Here is a 26,442-nt window from a genome sequence, read left to right as displayed (position 1 = left end):
TGCGGGCGCAATGCTTTTCTCTCAAAAGCTGCTGTACATTTCGCACCACTCCTGAAGCAGCCTCACCGTTTCAATACTGCGCTGTGAGAGGACCATGTCTAACGCACGGCGATGGAAGCTGTTGCCGTTGCTCGTATGTCGTGCAATGGCCTTTAGGAAGTGCTATGAAACGCCAGCGGTCCCACTCGCCCAGCTCGATCATCAATATTTGTTTATCCAAATGCTTGCGATACTTTGCGCTCCACGCCCAGAACAGCCGCCCGCCTTTCAATAACACACGGTGGAGATTTGTGTGAAAACGGCCCTGACGACCAAGCCCCATGTTTGGGTGCCGTGCGATAGCCCAGAGCAGCTGCTAACAAGTGCGAACTTTCTCACTCTCAGCGAACGATTTTAAGCGGAGATGGGCATGAATCTGCAAAACCATTAATAAAAATAGATCACAAAATTTTTCGTTAACAAGTGAAGTTTTGTTCACGTCGAAAACATAACGGAATCATTAGCGTCCGCTAAATTTGCACCCGTTAGCTTGGAGATGGTTTACTGGCTGTGTAAAGTTTTTCATTGTGTTTAGAGCATTGCCCTTCGCACAAGTTATCGGTGAGACTTTCTAGCTTATGCATGATTCGAATGTTTGGGCCGTAGATATATGAGTAATGGGGAACGATGGTGGACATTGGCATGTTTAATATGGATATGCGTGGGTTGGGGTTGCCTCGACGTTCCTGTCACGTGGACAAAATCCTGGGTACACCACTTGAGCCGCTTTCCGTTTAGCGACAGTATCTCATCGTAAGTCAGATGAGCAGACGCTCTTTGATCAGCTCCTCACTGATTCAGCACACAATGTTAGCGTCCTTCGCGAGGGAGGCCAACCGACACCTCGGGGAATCTTCCAGCGTACAACCGGCCAAAACGGTGTGCGCCTGTAAGTGCGACCGACAGGAAGCGGAAGATGGACTGGATGAGTTCAGCCCCCGGAAGCCTAGCGATGGCGTGGGAGGTGGACGCTTCAGCCCCAGAGGCCGGAGAAGGCGGCGGATCATATGCGGCGGTCCCAATCTCGCCGTACACAGAGCTGTCGTCTCAAGTGTGGGCCGGTCCAAACGCACTACAGCCCCGAGATCCAGAACCGCTGGACGATCGCCCGGCCCGCTGTTGCTGAGTTGAAGGGGCTTGGGCCGGCGTGTGTGGCGGGCGCTTTCGGAGGCCCGATAGTCGACGGAGATACAGCGGGACTCGCCCCTCACCGAGCCGCGGGGCCAGCGACTCAGCTCGCCGATGCAGGTGGTGGCGTGGGATGGGTGGGGATGCACGGGAGGGCGCGTGTCTAGCGTTGGGCGGGCTGGCATGTGCTGGGGGAGGGCGAGAGTTACGGCCCCGCTGGACCAGCGTCCGTCACCGATCGTCAGGCCTCGCATCACTGCTCGGAGTCCAACTGGGAGACGGTCCAACATTCCCTTGGGAGGTGATCACCGCCAGGACTACCCCGGTGCTATACGCGATGAACGACGCCTCCCACAGACACATAGACAAGTGGTTAGACGCCTCGCCCAAACCGTATCTTAGCGCAGCCGCCCCTTGGGCCAGCGAGGGTGCACGGCGACCCTGAAAACACGATAGGGTTGGCGAGAGGACGGAATGTGGGAATGCGGGTGATGGGAGGGGGAGGGCGGGGCAAGAAGCTGTAGTTCACGTACCAGCAAGGCCGCTAAGCCCTGATATGAACAATTTGTACTGTCCACCGGTTACCGGAGCTGGGACTCGAGGGAACGCACCGGTATCCCTGCGGAGCCAACCAGGTTGGCAACATGACACGGGGTTCAACTGGTAACGGCAAAAAGAAGAGTTTTGTATGACACACATATTGCGTACAGGACTTGGTTAGTATAGCTAGCGGCACGCACAGACAAATGCACATGCTGGTGTTCAGTGGTGTTGATGCCGTTGCGTCAATCCTTTTGATAGCCTTGTTCTATAAGGCTGATTTGCGCCACATATGCCTCAACCTTTAGCTGAACTTTGCGTTAAATGATATCAATTATCTTCAATTTACATGACGTCATTTATAATTTTTTCTGCAAATGCTGGATATTTTGAAGAAAATACAAGCTATAGGTTATATTAAAAGTTTGAAATTATTATTTTAAATTATTTAAAAATTTATTTAATCTATATGTAGCGTAAAATAAATGTATTGTGCAATATATTTGGGCTCTCTTTCTAAGCAATTTCTGATATCATCACCACAACGCAATACATATTCGCCATCGTCACTTTAACACAAAATACGTAGGGATCGGGGATGTATGAAAGTCCACAGATATCCTCTACAGTCAAGTGGGTTGTGTGAACACGTTTACCAATAAAGGTACGTGTGTCTGGTGATATGCGCTTTAGCAGTGATTCCACATGATGTTTTCTTTGCCCAGGTACTTGGGTGGTTGTTGGTATTTTAATGATTTGGTTTTGAATGGTAAGTTTAGAGAGCATGATCCCTGCTGTACATGAGGTGATCACTAACCTACCAGGTATCTGTATATGACACAGTGATCAATGCAGTTGACCATCTACATGGCCTCATAGTAAAAGTTGATGCTCCTCAAAGTTCAAATAGTCAGCTGGCTACATGTTTTACATAGATGGGTTTATAGATATCAGTATCATTGAATGTTGAGGCATACATGTTACATCCTGTCAGCTAAAGCTATATTGTTTCTTCTCTACTATTTATGATCTGATGCCTGATTGCTTGGAAACTATAAACTGTAATGTTTCATGCAGGTAATACTCAAAACAAAGCTACAAACAGGTAACAAAAGCACTTTAGTATAAAGGCCTCTCAGCCAGTCCTGTCTTAGGAATTTCATTCCAGTCAATGCCTCTGAAGGCAATGCCAAATTATTGGAAATATATGGAAGAGCTCATGCCCTTTCCCTGTAGTTTCTGTTTACCTGATGTTGACCCCTTTGAGTTGATCATGGTTTAGAAAATGATAGTTTTGTATTGATGTTTGCACTGGCTTCTTCCATAAATGCATTCATCTGGACAAGTATATTGTCTCTTATCAAGGGATACAAATCCTGTACATAGAAAGCGGGCCCACATTTAACATAAAACTTCAAACTGTCCTAGGGGAAAAATGCTGTGTAGGCACCAGAATGCTGTGGATCATGCTCCAGGACATGCTGCTAAGCTGGTGGCTGGGATACTATGCCTCAGCAAAAAAAAAACAAAAAAATATTGCCATGCATATGCCTCAGTAGAGGCATGTTCAAAATTGTAATGGTCTTTAAGACAATAGCTGATAAACTGAGGGTCAGTACAGAAGTTTGATTTCAAATGAATATTGCTGGTTAAAGTCATGGTCATTTGCTAAAGCTGCTATAGCTCCATGTTCATGCTTAGTAGAGGCAGAACAGCTTGTTTACTGCAGTGGTTGTCTCCCCTTCTATGAATACATTAAGAATAATTTTGACAAGCACTGGCAAGGGTTTTAATATCAGACCAGGTCACCAAGGCTCACACTCAGAGTACCTGATTCGAGATAATGAGTGGGTCATGTCAGGTGCGTTGGACCTTACATGCCTGCATCCTAAACTTATGTGCTAGCCTTAACCTGTTTCACTTCAAGCACCTTTTGCATGTCTTGAGAGCCATTCATATGCATCCTGCTGTAGACACCACCAAGTTTGCTACATGTTATGTGTCAGACTTTGTAGTATGAAGTACAAACCTGCAGCTTTTTATAGTTATGACTGAAGGTTGAAAAAATAGGACATGGCAACTTCAATGACCAAAGTTATTTGAATTACATGCAGGTAATGTCAGAAATGAGGTATGACCTGATGCTCACAAGGTTAGCCATCATTTGTATAATTGAAAGTGTCATTTCTCTTCTTTAAGGAAGAAATTAGGGTAGAAGGACTAATTTTTTTTGTCACAAAGGAATGCTGAAAATGAAACTTAACACCATGATATTTAAGACTCATTTGAAACATTTTGAGATGGGTTTTATGACAGAAACCAACTCATGGTTCTCTGTGGGCTTTGGGGTGCATAAGTTCACATATTCTTAATTTTTTCCTGTTCATAATCATTATGTCATGCCATTGTGTGGCACATGCAAGATTGAAATGGTTGTTCTGGAATCCATGGGCAGAACATTGAAAATCAAGGGTACTAGTAATGAAAACACAAATATATGCTTGAATTCAAAATACAGGCATACAGGAGAAGAAGGGATCCATTTATTAATTCTATTTCTTCTATTCCATCTATTAACTATTCTATCTATTCTATTATTCCATTTATTCTATCCATCTATTAACATTAACTACATGCTTTATGATATATATATATATATATATATATATATATATATATATATATATATATATATATATAGAAGTAGAAAAAAGTTTATTGGCAAAGATAGCAGTCAGTAGTAGCAGTTACAGAGCTTTCAACATCTTCATGCATTGCATATCATCATCAGGATGGGTAAAATGGCACAAGTTCAGTTAAGTTACAATGAAATTGTTTTTTAATTGACACCATTCAACATGACAACAGTCACAGTTACACAATTGAGCATGACCGCTCTGTACATAAACAGGACAGATTGGAAAATACAACAAAAAATCAGTTCACTAACTATCCTGTTGACTGCATGAAACAGGCTACCTTATAATCTGCAAAAGTATGCAGATCCCATGATATTCAGTGGTGGCTTTTGTTGGTGAAAATGAAGTGATTCTAATATCCAAAAGTCAGGAGAATTGCTGCAATGTCCTAATACAAAAAGTTTTCAATGTCAAATTGAGTATCACATGCAAATGAGTGGTCTCAGATGGGTGAAGGACATGTGTTAGGCAGAATGCCACCTGCATGGTCAAACCTTCCCAAATGTTACTGCACTCTGCAGTGCAAATACCAAAGGCTTAAACCCACATAAGATGCTCCAAATAAAGCACAACAGTGTTTATAAATAACTGCGAGACAGAGCATTGTATTTTCATTGAACTTGTACCAATTTACTTGTCCTGATGATGATACACCATGTATCAAACCATTCTAAACTACATGAACGGTACTGTTGACTGCTGTCCTTGCCACAAAGTCTGTATTGTTTCTAACTATTGGAGGATGTTGCATATATATATATATATATATATATATATATATATATATATATATATATGTGTGTGTGCATGTGTGTGTGTGTTTATTTCCAACAAGAAGCATGTGAGTGTAGGCCATCTACATGCAACACCATTAAATCACATGCTTGCAGAGCACCAATCTGCAGTTCAGTGTTTTTCATGCACAGAGAGCCCATACCTAAACTGCAAACCTAAATTGAAATGATAACCACAGGCTTGCTGAACAAATGCAAGTTTTCATTTTTCATCAGCTTGAAATTGGGCTTTACAAATATTTTACCAGTAAAAAACAATGTATAGGAATGATGTAATGAACAATGTCTTGAGAACAAGTTGTTCAGGGCATGTTTATGTTGACAGCAACTCAAATTCTTGCACTGAAATATGGTTGCGTGTTATGAAACTGAAATTTAAGATTTTGGGCTTGGGGTGCTGGTAGTGTAGTGGTTAAGGCGTCTGCGTTAACAACTGCACATCTGGGAAACCAGAGGTAGGGGGTTCGATAAGCCGCGGTGCCCGCCCTTCCTGCCAGGGTGACAGGCAGGCGACGCCATGAAGCCTCAGCAGCTGAGTGCGTCGTAAGGCCCTAATGACACACACACACACGCACGCACGCACGCACGCACGCACGCACGCACGCACGCACGCACGCACGCGCGCACGCACGCAAGATTTCAGGCTTTGCTTGCATTTTTGTCACTCTTCTCTCTAGCATGATGTGGCTGTGCATGTTTCCATTTTGGGGTGCAGCAATTTGCGAACTAGCTTAGCTGTGCTATTTAATTTGTCCATTATGTGTTCTGAGTATACATGGAACATAACATCAAAATGGAAGTGTCTATGTCACCAAGCCAGCTGGTTTGCTTTGCCAAGTAGATTTGACAGCCATACTCACACTATATCATTCTCTTCAGACACTGTGTCACATACATCAATGAATGCCGTTCTCACACAGTGCTGTCTTTTACCCGCAATTCTGTGTCATGTATTGAGTTCCTGTATTATTCGAATGATGCGGTTCTGCCCTGACTCCTTTGTCACCTGTGACAGTGTGTATGCCAGATGGTACAGTATTCATGACATGCTGTTCTCTCCCGACCTGGTGTCGGATGTGGTGGTGACGGTCGTGCTCACGCTGTATCGTTCTCCTCTCCGGACCCGGTGTCACATGTGTACGTGACGGTCGTGCTCACGCTGTACCGTTCCCCTCTACGGACCCGGTGCCAGATGTGTACGTGACGGTCGTGCTCACGCTGTACCGTTCCCCTCTCCGGACCCGGTGTCAGATGTGTACGTGACGGTCGTGCTCACGCTGTACCGTTCTCCTCTCCGGACCCGGTGTCAGATGTGTACGTGACGGTCGTGCTCACGCTGTACCGTTCTCCTCTCCGGACCCGGTGTCAGATGTGTACGTGACGGTCGTGCTCACGCTGTACCGTTCTCCTCTCCGGACCCGGTGTCAGATGTGTTCGCGACGACCGTGTTCACGCCGTATCTTTCCCCTCTCCGGATTCGGCGTCAGATGTGTACGCGACGGTCGTGCTCACGCCATGCGGTCTCGTGCGCCGCAGTGCCTGAGGCGGAAGCCGTGGATGGATGGTGAGCCGCTCCACGGGTCGACGGACGCACCAACTGAGCTGGCCGTATCAGCAGCACTGATGAGGGCTCTGCGATGACTATGGTAGGCGCTGCGCCATAGCGTTCTGCCGCAGCGGTGCGGATGGACACTGGTTTCCCGTTTGTATTGTCATTGTCCTTTTCTCTGTCCGTTCTGCGTGTTCCACCGTGCGTGGCAATGCCATATGGTATGCTGTAATAGTGTCGGTATGCGCGCAACATGGATAGCCCCTCGCCAGCGATGACCCCTACTGATTGCTTTAGCAACAATTGCTGGACATCTCTATGATGGGGTTGGTTGGGAGCACATCCTGCTTTAGAGGCGGGGTTGGGGCCTTGTGCATTCTGTTATGCCTCCCGAAATTTAAGCTTGCGTTTTGTGTTAGCACTCCTTGAAACTGGTCACATCCGATCCTCCTATCCTCTGTCTTGCTTTATTCTGAATCCGCGCGACGCCCTACTTGTGGGGGGGGGGGGGGGGGGGGGGGCGGCTGACCACTCGTATCAGTCATGAGTGGGGCGAGAGGCCCCCTGGTGGGGCACCCCGACCGGGCGCCCGGCGCACACCCCGCAGAAGGGTCTCTGCGCCGGCTCAATTTCGGCGGTTGCTCCCCCGCCCCCCCCCCCCCCCCAGGCGCGTGCAGTTCTGCCCCATCGCTATGCATTCTCCTTCATCCGATATCCCTGACATGATAGTGTCTGGTCGAAAGGACTCTGAACTAGATAATCTAGGAACCAAAATGGTCACGTTGTGCTGGAGCCCAGCACACTGAGCTTTGCGCGGTCGAGCTCGTAGTGGCAGCACGGAGAAGGGCTTTGCTGCGACTTTGCCAGGTAGTTCCCACCAACGTTTGCCTACAGCTGATCCAGCGGACAGTGTTGTTCTGAGATGGTCCCTTGCGCTGTCGGTGTTTCGTTATTGCGTTCCGGACGTGCATGATGGCCATGGGAAATATTGAGTACATGCTTTGGAAGTCTCTTCCCGGTTGTGACACCCAGCGGTTCAGGTCTTTCGCCTGGGGACAATTGCAGGCTGTCCAAAGAAGGAACAAAGTAGGTTCGGGGACAAAGCAACCAAAAACAAAAAACAAAAAAAAACAACACAGAAATGCAGGCAAATCAAAACGAGACAGTCGGTTATGGAACGGACCGTCGCTATTATCAACGGACGTGCGTCTTGAAAAACCATACAGCGGACCAACGGGACGAGACAGAGCCGGTAAGAATTAACTAAAACGTGCTAGTCACGTTTTATTGATAACGACGTATTCTGTCTTCCTGCTGATAATCGATTCCCTTCGATACCGCCGCCTGCCTGGGCCTAGCGACCTTCTGCGACGCCGTCATTTGCTCACTTCTGCCGTGTTCTCAGTGTGTCGGACAGTTCGGTCGCTCCATGTGGCAAGGATCTTGTCATTTTCCTCGCCCACTCGTAGTTGCGTGTCCCCTGTGCGTACAATGCTCTCCGCATCCCCGTGGCATGGTGAGTTTCGACGTACCAAGAGGCTGCGCCGATTGCTCACCCGCGGAAGACTCCGCAAGGTGACGCTCTACCCCGTACGCGCCCCGGCGGACCGATGATGTGCTCGCGGGGTCGCCGGCGAGAGCTCGGTAGGCGCGCAGCAGCTTTGGCATGCTGCGTTTACGGGGCTGTACGGCGGCGCCACCTATGTGGCGCCGTCGATTCCTGCAAGCGGCTCCCTCGCACGCGCACACCCTGCGCCGAACACTTCTCGGACACATGGCAGGTACACAGTCTAGCCGATGTGAAGAATTAGTGTTTCGGCTCTGTGCTGGTTTTGCTGGAAATGGAATGGGCCTTCTGCTGAGGTAGCTTTACAATGGGAATATGTATGAATGACCAAGAAAGTGTTAGATGATGCTTTTGTTTATTTCTGAACAATAACGTTTTCCAACAAGCAGGAAATATCTCTAATGCGTCCTGGTTAACAAAAGGATACCAAGCTCCGTTTCATGAATTCTCACTGGGAATTTCAATGCAAACGAGCAAGGATTTGCAGCCACATTCGCCGAGCTTCTGACCATGCATTAACCTTTATCATTGCGTCCTCCGCTTAATCGTTGCTCTTCCCTTTTACCATATCTTATGTTTTGCACTGGAACGTGCCCGTGGTAAAACCCACTGGCATAAGGAAATTAACAAGCTTTGTGTGAAATGCTAACCGCAAGGTATTGTAAATCAAATTGCATGAAGCACCAATATACCGCCTGACGATATTTGATTTAACCAATCGCATCGCGTGACTTCGTACTGAGCCAGCAGCTGTTTGTGGGGTCGAGATTCCGAAGCTGTTGCTGTCCTTCTCAGGTCTTTGTTCGGCGTGGCTGTGTACGAGTTCGGTGCCAACTGCGGAGGCCGGCAGCTGTCGACGCTCCGTCGAGTCCCAGAATCGTTACTCATGTCGGCGATCCCTCGATACCCATTAGCCGAGACGCGACCGACCTGCTGAGGGTCCGGGAAGATTTCCACACATGCGGCAACACGTCACCCTCTCCTGGCTCATCGGCCGCTTCAGGGAGCCCTCGGTGCCGGCGGTTGGGACGCTGCTTCAGCGAAGATGTAGGTTTAGGCGTCGAACACACGACAGAAGCGTACTGCATCATCGACCTTATGGTCCAGTGAAATTGGGTCCGTTGGTGGCGCGACATGGTCGGCTCGCCTACCGCGCTGCTCTGGCTCCTAACCTCGGCTGCCGTCGGCGGTCCGCCGTCTGACCTGACCGGGCCAGGTCAGCGGCCGCAGTCGCGGCGGCTCGCTGTCAGCGGCTCCCCACGCCTCGTCCGCTCGCTGCCCATGCCTCGTCCGCCGCCCAGAGAACATCCGGAGATCTCAGTTCCGTGACGGCATGAGAACGTCCCGAGATCTCAGGTCCGTGACAGCATGAGAACGTTCGGAGATCTCGGGTCCGTGACAGCATGCGTGAAGAGCCAAGCAGCGCTGGCTTGTTCGCGCCAGCTGGCAGCGTCTGAACACAGCAACACCACGACGGAAGACTCAGAGTATCCACCGCGGTCAGGATCCACCGGATTCACCCGCGCCCGTTTCCCCTCATAGCAAAGATACCTGCCGTAGCCGCTGCCTGCCGGTGGGAACGACGCCCCCATCGGCCAGACGGCAGGTGGGATGGACGCCCCACCGGCCAGCTGGCCGGTGGGATGGACGCCCCCATCGGCCTGCCGGCCGGTGTGATGGACGTCTTGTCGGCCAGTGGCCAATGGGATGAACGTCTGTGGGATGCCTCCATCGGCCAGTCGGCCGGTGGGATGGACGCCTCCACCGGCCTGCCGGCCGGTGGGATGGACGTCCCGTCGACCAGTCGCCAGTGGGATGAACGAATGCCTCCATCGGCCAGTCGGCTGGTGATATAGACGTCCCGTCAGCCACCCCAGATCGTCCGATGCGCCAGTCGCAGCCGATGCTAAGGCATGTCTGCAGAGTCCTGCGCTTGCAGCTGAGCTTGGGACGCGGCCTGCTGGGCCGGCCGTCAGCTGTCCGTTATGACCTCTTAGTCAATAGCCCCCCCCCCCCCCAACCCCCACCCGGCGGCCGCACCTTCTGTGCGCTGCGATGACGATCCAGCTGTGATGTACCTTTCTTGTTCCAGTAAGTTAGATGTTGTTTTGCATTTGTAAATGTCTAGGCTGTTTCCATCGATGGAGTAGGAACTATATTCACCGGTTGGCATGGTCGTTTCAGTAGAATTTGTGGAAACCGGTCAGCACTCCCAGCCGGGACGCTCGGCGGGGTGGAACTCCGAAGAACTCTGGGAACTCCTGAACTCCTGAGAATTGGCGATGAGGGTGCAAATGTGGTTTTACTTAGTTTCTTTCGATGCCGCGCCATGACACCGAGGTTAGCCTTGCCAAGGTGCCCTAAGCGTGCAAAGGCTGGCCCCATGACCAGCCGCTTCTGGCGTGGAGGTGGGCGTTCGGTCATTCCCATTTTATCTTAGTGGTGATTGAAAAGCTAACGACACAAGGTGCGCAAACATTCGAAAACGTTGCGAGGAATGCGTTTTTGTCGTTGGCAGGACGGTTGGCCTAACGGATTGGAATATAAATATCCTTTCCTTTGCCTACCTGCTGCTTGGTTCCTCTCCATGATTCGAAGTGTGCGATGTGGCAGCGTGTGAGTCCACTCTGTGGGTGTGACTGTCCGTTCCCATTCATACCCATGGCATGAACCGCGGATGACATCGACCAACCATGGCCGCGCTTGCCAAGTGGGCTGCTGGTGCTGTCCTGACCGGTGTTCACTTTTGCCGTTTGCCGAGAGCATGCAGTACGTCACAGCACCGGCGTAGGTCGTCACCCGTGACGGCCTGGCGTCACGGACAGCCGAGCCGGCGCCGATGTCCGGATAGCGCGCGTACGGTCCAAGCATCACGCGCGCGCCGCTGTGTACCGCACCGCGGTCACGTGCTGCCAGCTAGAGCGGTGGCCGGCGCCAGGGCCGGGAAGGCCGTGCGCCGGCACCAGCGATCACTGACCTCCCGCGTCACACCAAAGGCCGTCCGGCGTGACGTCACGTGACGTCATCGGGCATGGCTGGGCTGGCAAATGGAGCACTGCGGTCAAATCTGCACCGCCGGCGCCGGGCGCCCATGTCATGCGCTGCAGATGTCCCAGTGCCAGTAGGCTGGCGGACCGGTGCCAGATCATCACGCTACGCGGAGAACGGACCACTTGGTGGTAACGTTGGGGTCTACCCCACACCGCGAAGTGTGCTTCACGGCAGTGGTGATACCACCGCGTGACCAGCGCACGCGGTCGCCCCGTAAGTGCGTCGCTCATGTACACTACACTGACCTATTGCTAACGCTCCAGTCGTCCGCTCGCCGGGCTTCTTCGCGCACCGGGACGAGCGCCGCGACGAGTCCGGTACGGCACGGCCGTCGGGCCGGCCCCTGACCCGAGGCGGCGCCGGCCGGCGGCCTGACCCGGCGCCAGCGCCGCACTGGACCGGCCAGGTGGGCGGCAGCGGCGCGCCCAGGCCGGCTGCCCGCCGCCGGTCGCTGCGCGCCGGCCGGCCGGCCGCGCTGGCGCCGCCGCCGCTCGCCAGTGACGTCGGCGCGGCGGCGGGCGCCGATTGGCCGGTGCGGCCGTAAACAGCGATGACCGTGAGTGGCCGGCCGGCCGCGGGTGAACTTGATTGGAATCTGGTGGCAAGGTCACGACGAGCCGCTGCACGCGGCCCCGTTCTCCGCCGCTGACCCCGTTGGGCGGCGGGAGAGAGAAGGATGCGCTGGAAGGGTGTCAGCGGGACCGGACGCGCCGCCGCCCGGCCGAGCCCCTCGTTCTCTCTTTCCCACCTCCCGTCGCCGACTCCGGCGGCGCCCAACTGTGGCCCCCGCGCGGGCCTCTCTCGGGTGGTCGTCCGCCTCCTGTCTCCCCCCAGTTTGCCTCCGCATCGCCGTGAGCTCGCCGTTTGTACAGCTTCGTCTGTCCTTTGGTCTTGTCATTGCCGTGACGTCATCGCGTCTGGTCCTCCCCCAGCCACCCGGTCTTTTATCGGCCTTGCCCTCTGGCCACGGAGGCCCCAGCGCCGCCGGTGTCCTGACCTGCGCAGTGCCCCAAGCGGTGGCCACCTATGGCGCACGGTGCACTGTACTCTCAATGCCTTGGCATCCGAAAAGTTTGCTACTAACGTACATGGCAGCATCTTAACACGCGTCCTCTGTCCAGGCACGGTATACGAGGCATCATCACTTTCTGTGGACACAGGTATAGCAAGCAAAGACCTGTTGGTAGACGGTGAAGATGACATTGCGTCTATGTAGCCACCATGCCGGTGTAACCTAGAATGTAACCACATTGGTTTTGCCCCACTCTACCACTGGGACAATCTGCAACGTGAGTAAGCTGCATCCATCATACATACATCTACATCCTACATCTACTGAATTATGTGCTATCATCTCAGATAATCCGTACTTCTGGATCAGAGTAGGCCATCCAGACCATCCGTCTTTCGTTGCCTTCAGCCCGCATCATTTCCATCCTGGCCAGCCCCTGTGAAAGTACCGCAGAGGTCTGACGTCACCCGGACGCTGCAACTCCGCACAGCCGTGGGCCTGCCGCAGCCTCAACTCGTTCGAGCCATTCGAGCACCTTTCAACGCGGGTGGGCACAAGCTACTGGGACGTCACGCAGGCAACGATACAGCTTTTCGGAGGTGCTAGTTTTGTATGCATATATCGGCTGAAAAAGCGGGATGAAAAGAGTCGGCTCTCCCATGCTTTGTACTGTCATCGCCAGAGTTAGAGCGTCATGGTGACTTCACCCGGGTCACACTTCATTGCGTCTGATGGGTAAAGGCACCAGGGCTGGTACCAACCATGAACCCCGCACCGACCCGTCCGTACCGACCCGGCACCGTCCGTAACGACTCCGCACGTCCGTACGGACCCCGCACCGTCCGTAACGACCCTGCATCTGCACTGTTCGTACCGACCTGGCACCGTCCGTAACGACTCCGCACCATTCGTACCGGCCCCGCACCGTTCGTGCACCGTCCGTAACGACCCTGCATCCGCACTGTTCGTACCGACCCCGCACCGCCGGTAACAACTCCGCACCGTTCGCACCGATCCGGCGCCGTTCATGCACCGTCCGCACCGACCCCGCACCGTCCGTACCGACCCTGCATCGTCCGTGCTGACCCCGGACTGTTCGCACCGACCCGGCACCGTCCGTACTGAACCCGCACCGTTCGTACCGACGCCGCACCATCCGAACCAACCCCGCACCATTCGTACCGACGCCGCACCATCTGAACCAACCCCGCACCGTTCGTACCGACCCCGCACCGTCCGCACCGACCCTGCAACGTTCGTACCGACCCCGCACCGCCCGCACCGACCCTGCAACGTTCGTACCGAACCTGGCCATGTACACTGGGGCCGGTCGGGTACTAACCTGACTCGACATAATCCAATTTGTTGGCCGTAATTCCTTACATTCTGGGGCGTCTGTGGTCGCACAAATACAGATTCATTTATCCTACTTCTCGCTCGGGTCTTCGGGGACGCCGCAGCTCGGCGCCAGTCCAAGGAATAACTTTGCGCCAAAACAGTCTGCCGCCACAGTACCCAGACCCAAACTGGGACGCGCGAGGCCGCTACATTGCCCGCGTCGACGCCGCTCCCGCTCTGGCGGCGAGGTGTGCGCGTGCTGGCGCCACAGTACCCAGACCCTAGCTGGGACGCGCGAGGCCGCTACATCGCCCGCGTCGACGCCGCTCCTGCTATGGCGACGAGGTGTGCGCGTGCTGGCGCCACAGTACCCAGACCCTAGCTGGGACGCGCGAGGCCACTGCATCGCCCGCGTCGACGCCGCTCCTGCTCTGACGGCGAGGTGTGCGCGTGCTGGCGCCACAGTACCATACCCTAGCTGGGACGCGCGAGGCCGCTACATCGCCCGCGTCGACGCCGCTCCTGCTCTGGCGGCGAGGTGTGCGCGTGGTGGCGCCACAGTACCCAGACCCTAGCTGGGACACGCGAGGCCGCTACATCGCCCGCGTCGACGCCGCTCCTGCTCTGGCGGCGGGGTGCGCGCGTGCTCTCATGCCTCCGTACCCGGCTGACACGGACTTCCGAGCAGGCGTGTGCCGTAGTCTGGGCGGAGTCGCATTCGGCCCCGCAACGAACACGACTCTCGTAAAGGTGAAGTGATGACGCCTAATACAAATTTTGGTGAAATAAGACCGGAGTTGGTATGACCGTGCTGGCCGAGAAAATCGATGATTGCACTTAATTATAACTGTGAAAATGAAAGTTTCGTTCTCCTTCTGACAACGCTTGCATGGGCGGGTTTGAAGCACTAGTTAAAAAGCTGCTTTGCGGTAACATATCCTACTGTGTGCTTTTATGCATCCCGTAAAATGGCTTGCTGCTTAACTGTTGTCCCTGTTCCTGGCTCCACTGGAATCGATGAGCAAGTGACTGGCCTCTAAGATCGGAACCGAAGTCAACTCGGAAGTGCACAAGTCGGCTCCGTGGGGTCATATCTGATTTTCACACAGTGGTTGCACAGACCCGCCGTTCCGCACGCCTCGTGACGCGGACTGGTCTGGGTGTGTGGGTACCCCAGACCGCGTGTAAACGGCGCGTCGCGAGACCGACAATCGAGTGATGCCGCTGCTACCAGGGGACTGCTCTGCGTCTCCTGGGTGCATGCGGTGCTATTGTGAGGAAAGGGAAACAATCTCACGGAATTCGAAGCATCGTCCACAATCGCCTTACACGGGCTGGGAGCTCGTTATCCTGGTAAAGCGCCCGCGGATTACGTGATCACCGTGATATGTCCAGCTTACTGCCGGCGACGTCCACGGATATGTGGACTCACTGTCGCCGAGTCTCAGCAGGCTGTTTTGACGAGCCGTCATCATTGTCGTCTCTTGTATGTCAGGGGGCGCGCCATGTTCTGTTCTGTTTTCTTTTTTGGTAGCCAGACCACGTGACTGCTTTAATCAAGCGCAGGACAAGGACCTGTTAGGACAACATGGAAATCACGGGATCACGACCGTGCGTGATGCCATTCTCCAATCTCTTGCGTGACAGCACAATCCCGGGTTGCTACTTCGATTTCAATCTCCGGGTGTGCTCGCCGCCGGCAGGTGCCCATTACGTCGGCGATGGCCGCAGTTCTGAGCGTTTGCGAGGCGTTGTGCACACAGTGATGTCAGACCGGTGCTGCTCTGAGCGGTGGCGAGATGGCAATTAGTGGCCGTTTGTCTGGGAGGCAGGCCTGCGGTGCTGACCGGGCACCTGTGCATCGGCTGGCGCGGGGTCGTCGACTCGGGCGCTGGGGCGTCGGACAGTGACGTCACGGGATTCGAAGAGCGTCGATGTGGCCGCGGCGGAGAGAGGTGGGGCAGATGTCTTCGCAATACTCTGGCAAGGAGATTTTCGCCACGAGATTAACTGCATGGGATACATGTTATGGGTTTTCAGGTAGAGCGCAACGTTAGCCAACGTTTGTTTGCGGTTAGTAGCCGCGTAACTCCTATCTGAATTTCCATGGGCGGCGTGAGCGTGGTCCGAACATCGCAGCTGGTGTTGACTCCCCCGCACACACAGTTCCGCGGCTCGCCGGTACACGCGCATGTGCATTTACAGCACCGAGGCGGTACGCACATTGCATCGGCAAATAGATATCAGACCGGTGCGAGGTGAGCAAGCTCACCTCACAGCACAGCGGGCAGGCCGGAGACTGGGCTTGGGGTTCGATGCATTGACGGACGAACCTAGGTGGTGATTGTGAGATGGTTGAGGAAATTCAGAAAGTGGTGTAGGCCATGGGCGCCGTGTGACCTTCATAGTCGGCGCGCCCTAAAGCCCAAATAATCATCGGAAAGTGGTGGTGGGTCTAAACAGAGGTGGATATTTCTCGCTCGTCCTGTTTTCAGGGGTCTCACGCAGAGAGAATAGAGGTAGAAGAAGGTCCTTTTCATCCATGTCAGTGGCCGAATACCATACCACTCGCCATGTCCCGTCTTTTTCGTCCCTAGCACGTATCCGAGTTCCCCAGCAGCCTTCCCCGTAGAAACGATCCATGTCCGCATGGAGACACGGGATCTGTGGCACCCTGACCCTAGCCAGCGTCGGCCGTCCATTTCTGGAACGGCCGCGGACATGTCGATGCCTGTGCTGGTGGGGCCGGACCGGCCTTTCGGTGCGTGCCGTTCGTGTGAAGTCTGCCGGAGTAGTCAGCTACCTTGCGCCGTCACCGGTCTCCTGTGGGGAACGCCAGGCCTGCGCCAGCTGCTGTCATAACGCGGGAGATACGAGGCCGTCCCAGTTTCCCCAGTGAGGCGTCTTCCGAGTGCACTGAACCCGACCGCGGCGAAACTGTCGAAACCCGTTGTGTTTGGACGCTGTGCGCCGCGCTGTGTCTCCCGCCAGCTGATCCCCATCGGACGTGTGTCGCGTTACAAGGATCCGCGACCGAGGATCGGCTGACGAGCCGGCGGCGGCCGGCGCGGGGGCCGCCGGCCTCCCGGGAGGCACCGGCGGCGGCGCCGCACAGCCGTGGGACGGGGGCCGCGGCGCGCGCGGCTCCCGTTACCCGGGCACAGAGAGTGTGCGCGGCGTGGCCGGCCGGCGGGACGCGGCGGGGGCGGCTGAGTCACGCGGCGGGGACCGCCGCCCGGCAGGGGCGGCCACGCCAAGCCGCCTCCCAGCCGGCGCAGCAGCGCGCTCGGCCGCACGTGCGCCGGCGCAGCGGCCGCGCCGCGCCGCCCAAAATACGTGGCGCGCGGCTGGCGGCCGGGCGCTGCGCCGTTGGTTGGCGGCGCCGGCGTCTCACGTGCCCACACGGGCGCCTCCAGTTGGCAGAGGTGCCTGTTTGGGTCGAGAACGTGCGCTCGCGCCGCGCCAGCCCTCAGCGTCGGCCAAGCCCGCAGTCGTGCCAACGACCACCACGTGAGGCGACCCGAGGCGACCCGGCCGGACCGGACCCGACCTGAGCGGACCTGACCTGACCCGATCCGGACGGGAGAGCCGGGCGGCGGCCGGCAGCGGTGCGCGGGCCGAGCGTCAGCGAGCCTCGCTCAGTCAGCCGGTCGGCCGGCGTCGCGCCGCGCGGCGCGCCGGTGTCTGCCTCGGACGGCGCGGCCGGCCGCCCGCTCCCGCCCGGCGCGTCCGCGCCAGCCCATGGGCGCCGCGTGCTGACCTGTCGTGTGCCGTACGCCGGGAGAGCGCACTGCGCAAGCCGCCGAGTGAGCCGCGCAGACGTCATGTCGCTGCCGGCCAACATGCTGCAGAGCCAGGTCGGCAACTTCAACATGATTCGGGTGAGTGGGGTGCGCCGGCGCGGTCGCGCGGCTCGGCTGGGGTGTCGGCGGCGGCTCCGGTGTCGCCGCCCGGCCCGACCCGGCGCGCGGCAGTGTCGCGTCACGCGGGACGCCTCCGTCCGAGCGACAGGCCTGCCGCCGGTGCCGGCCGGCCGCCGGCCCGGTCGCGCCGGGATCGGCGCAGGCTCCCGGCGCGGCCGCGCCCTCCCGCCGCCGGCTCTGCGGGAGACGTAGGCCGAATGGAGGCACAGCGCTCTGGCGTGGATGTATTTCAAATGTGTCGAATCATGGGCGGCGCCGGCTGGAGCCGCGCGCCGTGCACCGCGCGTCGAGACTCGTGACGGCGCCACGGCCCGCTGCTCGGGTCTCCGGGCTCGGCGACGTTGCCGACGCCGAGCCGGCCGCAGGGCGGGGCCGGCGCCGGCTGCCATCTCATGTCCATTCCGCCTAAACCGGGCCGGATTACGGGGAACGGGCGCGGTCGAGTGACCGGAGAGGCCGGCCGCGCGGCGCCCGGCCGCCCGGGGCCGGCCGTGCAGCGCCGCTGAACTCTTAACGGGCCGCCGCGGCCGTGCACGACCCCGCTGGACTGGTGGGCGGCCGGCCGGGCCGTCCGTGCCACAGCCCAGGCCGACCGGGGCCCCACCGCCGCCCCGGTCTCGGCGCCGCCGGCCTCACACGCACGCGCTGCGACGTGGGAAGCTTTCGCCGTCGCCACGCCACCGTGCCGGGCTAGGTTGTGGCCCGGTGCGCGTCCGCCGCTCTCATGCTAACTGGTCGCGGCGTGGCGAGGGAATGCGTTTGATCTACAGATCACGCCGCCGTGCTGTGATTTGGTGGTACTGATAGGACGTAATGCGGCTCTTCTCCCCACACCGCCGTATCTCATCATAGTGTACCTCGGAATAAGCCACGGCGTCCACTCCGCCGTATCGTGGTTCGGGGGCGTTTAGGCGGTGCTCATCTCCTCATGATGCTACACCGCGCCCTGGCAAGGAGCACTGACCGCCGCCGGTGTGAGCTGGCCTGTACTGGCAGCAATGCCGCCCGGTGGCAGCTCTCCGTCCCGTCGGAGAGCTCGGAGACGCTTCGCCCGCACCGCCGCGGCCGGCACGGTCCGCTGGCGTCCCGACCGACTGCTGGCGCCGTGTCACCGGGAGAAGGCCGGGAGTCGCCCGCTCAGGGAGGCTTCGTCTGAACCGGTCCCGCGGCTCGGCTGCAGGAGCTGTGCGGCCGCCGTTCGCCGCGCACCGGGAGCTGTACCCCTGGCTGTCGACCGGCACGCGTACTGGGCGGGGTTGCGTGTTCCAGGCCAACTGAGTGGAGTTGAGCTCGGTGCTCAGCCGCCTCTGGTGGTTGCGATCGGTGGCGTGTGAGCGGTGGAGCCCCTCGCACAGCGGAGTCGAGGTCGCCGAGAGGTCGTCCGGTGACCTGTCTTGCATCTGGCGGTCCGTCCTTGCTGACCGATCCGCCGTCCCCCCCCCCCCCCCCTCCCGCTGGTACCGGCCTCCTAGGGATTTCTGAACCGTTGCAAGTGCCGGCTGTTGTCGAACCTGTCGTATCCTGAGTAGGAACGGAGGGAGGAGCTCGAGCAGCTTGCAGCAGCTCCTCCCCTAACCGACAGCTGTTACCCACCGACTTGCAGCCGATCACTGCCACACAGAGCGGCTCCGCGCTCCCAGTCAGCGATGGCGTGCGCTTGCGGTGTTCCAACAAGTGCAGTCGGCGAGTACAGCGGTGGAACAAAATCAGTGTTAGCTTCAAAGAAGCCGAATAGTTCAATCTCTTTTCCCCATCTTCCACATACGACTGGAATAAAAGACCTGAATGAAAACAATTTTTGAATTAGTCAAAAGTTCCCACCTGATAGTGACATGGAGACGCCCAAAGCCTGCGGAAAACTGGCGTTTCTGGGTGCCCTAGGTTAAACGACCGCCGTTTCCTTTCAATGGGCTTCGCGAAACCGTGCCTTTCACCCCCAAGGAACCTTACGCAAACGTAACCCACAACGACAAGCCGGATGTGCTCATCTCAGACGTGATGCTACAGTAAAGCGGATTTCAACTCTGACGAAAGGCTACAGTTCTAAGTGTGATACAGCACACAATCAACGTCGGTATCAGTCGGAGTAGAACTATTCCGCTGGTGCGAACCATTGGTGTTCAGTGCGAATCGCCCCAGTTTGCGAACCAGTTTCAATCAGGCGGCTCACACGATTGTGTTAAGCTTTCATCCACGGAGACTCAGAAGTTCGATGCGCTGACTTAATCACGCGCGGGCGACGGCGCATCTGTGGTGAGCGTGACGAACAGCGGTGTGCGGCACGAGAGCCACGGGCTGTCCACCCCGGCAGCGGCGCGAGGCACGAGGGCCGCGGGCTGTCCACCCTGGCGGGGCGTGCGGCTCGAGGGCCACGGGCTGTCCACCCCGGCAGCGGCGTGCGGCACGAGGGTCGCGCCTGTCCATCCCGGCAGGGGCGTGAGGCGCGAGGGCCGCGGGCTGTCCACCCCGGCAGCAGCGTGGGCACGAGGGCCGCGCCTGTCCACCCCGGCAGCGGCGTGCGGCACGAGGGCCGCGGCTGTCCACCCCGGCAATCGTGTCAGACGGCTCGGTCGAGTCTTGCGTGAGGCATGTGGCCGAGGTCGCATGCGCCAAGTCCTTCGCCTTGTATTTTTTGAGTGCCTAGGCAATGGCTAAACCGTTTTAAAAGGCCCCGTTTCCCCCACTTGGCACCGAAGTAACTACGTTTTGTTCTTTGTGTGGATTGGTGGTGATTCCACGCGCTACTGTGGACGAGTCGCCTCCGTACGAGTATAACGGGTTCTTGTGCCTCAAGCAGCCAACGTAACGTGATTTAGAATTAGCTTCAGCAAGTAATGACGCCATTGCAATATTACATTCTGTCGACATGAACCGCTGTCGGCTGCCGTTCGCCAGCTCTGGCCGTGCTGTTTCTGCCGGGCCCGGCACAACGCAGCTGCTCCGGTCGGGCCCGGTCGCCGACGGAAATCGTGTGCTCGGCGGCGACGGCGTCGCGACCGAGCCGCGGGCTGCCCTGGGTCGCGCGACAGAACCGCCGCCGCCGCCGCCGCCGTCTGGCCTCGCCGCAGCCTTGGTAATGAATTGGCGTGTCCTTGGGCCAGGTGGGCACGGCCGGCCGGGCTGGAACCGGCGGACGGCGGCGCGGCGGCGCGGCGGAGGCGGGCCGCCGCCCCTGCCGGAAGGGCTGGCGCCTCCCCCCCCCCGCACTGGAGCGGTCTGACGAGTGCCGCGAGACGGGCGGCCTCGTGACCGGCCGGGCTGCTTCCCGGACGGAGCTCCCAGGAGACATCGTGGCTGCGGGGCCGTCGGGCGCCCACCGCGCTGCCGCTCGCGCGTGAGGTTGGCAGACAGCAGTTTTGTGTTTGCGGTGGGAAGCTGCTGCTGCTGCTGCAAACATTTGGTGTCAAGCGATCAGACAGGTGTAAACCATGGGTCGATGCGTTCCTGCATACCCACGGGAGAATTACGCCGGCGCGGTTCGCCCTATGTTAGCATGATTATCATTTTGCTACGGTTTCGGGTTTGACAAGTAGGAGAGGGAGACGAGGGGGGCGTTTGAGGACGATATCACGCGATGTTTTCCAGAGACCGCTGTGGTGTGCCGCTGTGCTGACAGACCGCAGCGGGAGTGTCGTCAGCGGGCGCGGCTGGAGCCACCCGTCCCCCGACAATTCTTAAACTGCATGACGCCTAGGGTGGGGCATGGGGAAGGTTGGCTCTCGCATACCCCGTGTGCTCTCCAATGCACAGTATCCCCCTCCCCCCCGGCCGGCCGGTGGTGCCGCCGTTACCGCGTGCGAAGCTGCCCATCTTGCACACCTGTGGTTAGCTTCCGTGTGTTAGAATACGGCACGGAAACTCTGAGCCCCGCTCTTCCGAAGATCATCCAATGGCTCACGCGAAAAGAACAATGCGGGACGTTTAAAGGGAGTGTTCCACATTTGTGTGTGGTTTTCAACCCAATAGCCATCGTGAAGACCGTCCGATGCAGCTCACAGTTTTGCCCTTTTTAAGACCTAAACCCAACTAGTTTGTAAGCTAGACGCCCACAGATGCGCAGACCATTTCGTGCCGACTGCGACTATTGCAAGGTCACCCAGGCATCCATGACGCTTTAATAACGCTATTCAAATCCCGCCATTCCATTGACCATGCGGCGGTCAAGGCCAAGAAAAATATCACTTGTCGAGTCGTTCACATCTGACGTTCGTGAGCACGATTTCTGGGCCGTCAACTGGCTCTCAAACAATGTTTTGCACGATATGATGACGCAGTCAAACGCTGACATATTTAGGCGTATATTTACTAAACAGGGACATGTGTCGTCTGAAGGAGTCCTTTCCACTTTAAAGTATACCAATAGTTATAAGCGAGCTTATTTCATCACAACTGTGTCATCATATCTTCGATGTCTTCAAATGTGGAACATCCCCTTTTGTTATATAGTTATATATAGTTTGTTAATAGTTGTAAGCGAGCTTATTTCAACACAACTGTGTCATCATATCTTCGATGTCTTCAGATGTGGAACATCCCCTTTTGTTATATAGTTATATATAGTTTGTTAATAGTTGTAAGCGAGCTTATTTCAACACAACTGTGTCATCATATCTTCGATGTCTTCAAATGTGGAACATCCCCTTTTTTAAGCGCGCACCGTTAACACCGAAATCGCGATGATAGTACACCATGCTGAATGGTGGGCGAATGATGAGTAGCAAATAAAGCATGTAGCGACTTATGTAGATCTCAAGTGGCTACACGCTTTCCGTAGCCAAAATTCCGTGGGTTGTCCGTCGCCAAAACGCAGATTGAGTTTGTAGCGTGTTTTTTTAGCAGTCGGTCGACAGTGTACATCCTACCTGCATTACACCAAATGATCTGGAACCAACTGATGCGAAGAGAGCACACTGACCACCAACGCAACAAAGACCATGGGCTTCCGTAAGATGAGGCGAGGGGAAATGCCGCCATACCGCCTCAGAATAAGACGTGCATAGGCTTCTCCCAGATATTTGCTATGTGGGGAAGACCGACCGTGATGTCTTCGTTGAGCGGAGCCGTGCCGCCGTTCGCCACGTCTTGGTGGAATGTGTCCACACTGCCTCGAAGCGCATGCGCCACTTTGGACCAGGTGCCGTGTACCGGACACTGATCGTGCTGCATGTAACGAAGTGCCTCTCGAAAACCAACAGCACTCAATGTACGTTTCTGAGCGCCACCGCCAAAGCTCCATTCACCGCCAGTGTCAGTGCAAAGCCATGTGAAAGTGTGAGGGTGCAAATGATCGGCTTGATACATTCGTGTCGGACCACCATTCCGGTTTCCTCGCTGTGGTAAGAAGCACCGCATCGCGGCAAGGCAGTAAGATACGGCGGACGTTGGCTGGGTCCGAACGTGGGTCTCTCCAGCTGCCAACTGTTGTGCCGGGTCTGGCCTGATGCAGGTCCGAGCGTGGGTCTCTCCAGCTGCCGACTGTTGTGCCGGGCCTGGCCTGATCCAGGTCCGAGCGGGGGTCTCTCTAACTGCCGACTGTTGTGCCGGGTCTGGCCTGATCCAGGTCCGAGCGGGGGTCTCTCCAGCTGCCGACTGTTGTGCCGGGTCTGGCCCGATCCAGGTCCGAGCGTGGGTCTCTCCAGCTGCCGACTGTTGTGCCGGGCCTGGTCTGATCCAGGTCCGAGCGTGGGTCTCTCCATCTGCCGACTGTTGTGCCGGGCCTGGCCTGATCCAGGTCCGAGCGGGGGTCTCTCCAGCTGCCGACTGTTGTGCCGGGTCTGGCCTGATCCAGGTCCGAGCGGGGGTCTCTCCAGTTTCCGACTGTTGTGCCGGGCCTGGCCTGGTTCAGGTCCGAGCGTGGGTCTCTCCAGCTGCCGACTGTTGTGCCGGGTCTGGCCTGACCCAGGTCCGAGCGGGGGTCTCTCCACCTGCCGACTGTTGTGCCGGGTCTGGCCTGATCCAGGTCCGAGCGGGGGTCTCTCCAGCTGCCGACTGTTGTGCCGGGCCTGGCCTGATCCAGGTCCGAGCATGGGTCTCTCCAGCTGCCGACTGTTGTGCCGGGTCTGGCGTGATCCAGGTCCGAGCGTGGGTCTCTCCATCTGCCGACTGTTGTGCCGGGCCTGGCCTGATCCAGGTCCGAGCGTGGGTCTCTCCAGCTGCCCACTGTTGTCCCGAGCCCGGCCGGCCAGCCGTCGGCGTTCCCGGACAGGCCTTCCCCGTGTGCGGGCTGGCGGCAGCCGGCCGCTGCATCCTGCCGTGGCCGGCGGCTGACAATCCGCCCGGCTCTCCGGCAGGACGAGTTCCACCCGTTCATCGAGGCCCTGTTGCCGCACGTCAAGGCCTTCTCCTACACCTGGTTCAATCTGCAGGCAGCCAAGCGGAAATACTTCAAGAAGCACGAGAAGCGCATGAGCCTGGAGGAGGAGCGCCGGTGTAAGGAGGAGCTCCAGGTGCGTGCGCCGCCCGAGGCCGAAGCACGCGGCAGGGCAGGGGAGGAGTGGGAGCACCGGTCTGGGAAGAGACGGGACGGGGCGGGAAGCAGGGGCTTCCTTTCTTGTAGGTGCACTGCGCCGAGGAGCAATGAAGACCAAGTGGAAGACGCAATGTCGCGCAAACGATGCAGAGGCATAGCTTTCGCAACATCTTTGTTGGAATACACATACTTAACTAAAGCTGACTGTTCATTGGCCTAAGGCTATCTGTACATGTAGTTTTACTTACCTAGTGGTATTTTTGTAACTGTCCAGACCATTATCGTTCATCGTTCGTTACAGTTGTTAGATGTCCTTTCAGGTATATGACCTTGATTTGTGGTCAACTTGGTGCTTCTGGTTTCAAGACTGCCTGTAACGAAGCGTGCTGGATCTTTTCATCCCGACTCCCCGCTGCGTCTGTCCTCCAGATTTGTTTTCTACGGAGCCGTGACGTTAGGCTTGCCGGAATGCTGCGAATGCGTTCCGTTTGAACACATTCGTCCGGCCCGGACCTCGTTTCGTGGACGCGCAAGCTGTGATCCACTCAGCACTATTCGCAGCACTGATGCCCCGTATCGTCTCTCGCAGAGCGAGAAAGCAGAGGTGAAGCAGAAGTGGGCGTCAAGGCTCCTCGGCAAGCTCCGCAAAGACATCACACAGGAGTGTCGCGAAGACTTCGTCCTCTCTGTAACAGGTGACTATCAGGTCCATTTATAGCGGCACGCGCCCACCGTGCTATTTGCCACGCACGTCAATGGCATGATGCTGTGATGAGATTTTGCGGAGGTCGGCAACTTATGGCGTTGTAAGATACTCCATTTTAATGCGATAGTCTTAGTCAACCCTCCGCCGAATAAAACATGTCTCGTGGCATACCTCTGTCGTAGCAGTAACAATGGCCCGCGGCATACCTCTGTCGCAGCAGTAACAATGGCCCGCGGCATACCTCTGTCGCAGCAGTAACAATGTCCCACGGCATACCTCTGTCGCAGCAGTAACAGTTTCTCGCGGCACACCTCTGTCACAGCAGTAACAGTGTCTCGCGGCATACGTCTGTCGCAGCAGTAACAGTGTCTCGCGGCATACCTCTGTCGCAGCAGTAACAGTGTCTCGTGGCATACCTCTGTCGCAGCAGTAACAGTGTCCGCGGCATACCTCTGTCGCAGCAGTAACAGTTTATCTCAGCTAGCCATCAGATACCGTCGGTCATCCCCCATGCGGTGCGCTCTTATCGTCTCTCTGGGTGGCTGTACTCTCGGGGCTTCACTGCCGTGTCACCCCCGGCTCGTCTCCCGCCCGGTGGGACTACTCTCTCGGGGCCTCACTGCCGTGTCACCCCCGGCTCGTCTCCCGCCCGGTGGGACTACTCTCTCGGGGCCTCACTGCCGTGTCACCCCCGGCTCGTCTCCCGCCCGGTGGGACTACTCTCTCGGGGCCTCACTGTCGTGTCACCCCCGGCTCGCCTCCCGCCCGGTGTGACTACTCTCTCGGGGCCTCACTGCCGTGTCACCCCCGGCTCGCCTCCCGCCCGGTGTGACTACTCTCTCGGGGCCTCACTGCCGTGTCACTCCCGGCTCGTCTCCCGCCCGGTGTGACTACTCTCTCGGGGCCTCACTGCCGTGTCACTCCCGGCTCGTCTCCCGCCCGGTGTGACTACTCTCTCGGGGCCTCACTGCCGTGTCACCCCCGGCTCGTCTCCCGCCCGGTGTGACTACTCTCTCGGGGCTTCACTGTCGTGTCACCCCCGGCTCGTCTCCCGCCCGGTGTGACTACTCTCTCGGGGCCTCACTGCCGTGTCACCCCCGGCTCGTCTCCCGCCCGGTGTGACTACTCTCTCGGGGCTTCACTGTCGTGTCACCCCCGGCTCGTCTCCCGCCCGGTGTGACTACTCTCTCGGGGCCTCACTGCCGTGTCACCCCCGGCTCGTCTCCCGCCCGGTGGGACTACTCTCTCGGGGCTTCACTGTCGTGTCACCCCCGGCTCGTCTCCCGCCCGGTGTGACTACTCTCTCGGAGCCTCACTGCCGTGTCACCCCCGGCTCGTCTCCCGCCCGGTGTGACTACTCTCTCGGGGCTTCACTGTCGTGTCACCCCCGGTCGTCTCCCGCCCGGTGTGACTACTCTCTCGGGGCCTCACTGCCGTGTCACCCCCGGCTCGTCTCCCGCCCGGTGGGACTACTCTCTCGGGGCCTCACTGCCGTGTCACCCCCGGCTCGTCTCCCGCCCAGTGGGACTACTCTCTCGGAGCCTCACTGCCGTGCCACTCCCGGCTCGTCTCCCGCCCGGTGGGACTACTCTCTCGGGGCCTCACTGTCGTGTCACTCCCGGCTTGT

The 26,442-nt window shown here is 57.2% G+C and overlaps 1 protein-coding gene across 8 annotated transcripts in view; it reads left to right on the top strand.

Moving 5' to 3' along the window:
* Nucleotides 1–2,284: 2,284 nt before the first annotated feature.
* The window catches only part of LOC119108202 (nuclear factor 1 X-type), a 55,400-nt gene continuing 31,242 nt past the window's right edge, over nt 2,285–26,442 (top strand). For 6 of the 8 annotated variants that reach the window (XM_037231782.1, XM_037231785.1, XM_037231784.1 and 3 more), the window contains exons 1-3: nt 17,099–17,598; nt 23,931–24,086; nt 24,699–24,804. In XM_037231782.1, the coding sequence (XP_037087677.1) occupies nt 17,542–17,598; nt 23,931–24,086; nt 24,699–24,804 (319 nt within the window). In that variant the 5' untranslated portion in view covers nt 17,099–17,541. Of the gene's footprint in view, nt 2,477–6,736; nt 6,847–17,098; nt 17,599–23,930; nt 24,087–24,698; nt 24,805–26,442 lie in introns of those variants that run through there. The other 2 variants (XM_037231779.1, XM_037231780.1) reach the window with 2 other exon arrangements.

Source organism: Pollicipes pollicipes, unplaced genomic scaffold (assembly GCF_011947565.3).
Source record: "Pollicipes pollicipes isolate AB1234 unplaced genomic scaffold, Ppol_2.1 Scaffold_6686;HRSCAF=7923_pilon_pilon_pilon, whole genome shotgun sequence".
Classification (NCBI taxonomy): domain Eukaryota; kingdom Metazoa; phylum Arthropoda; class Thecostraca; order Pollicipedomorpha; family Pollicipedidae; genus Pollicipes; species Pollicipes pollicipes.
Note: the sequence above shows the minus strand (reverse complement) of the source record. Positions and strands in the feature narration are given on the sequence as shown.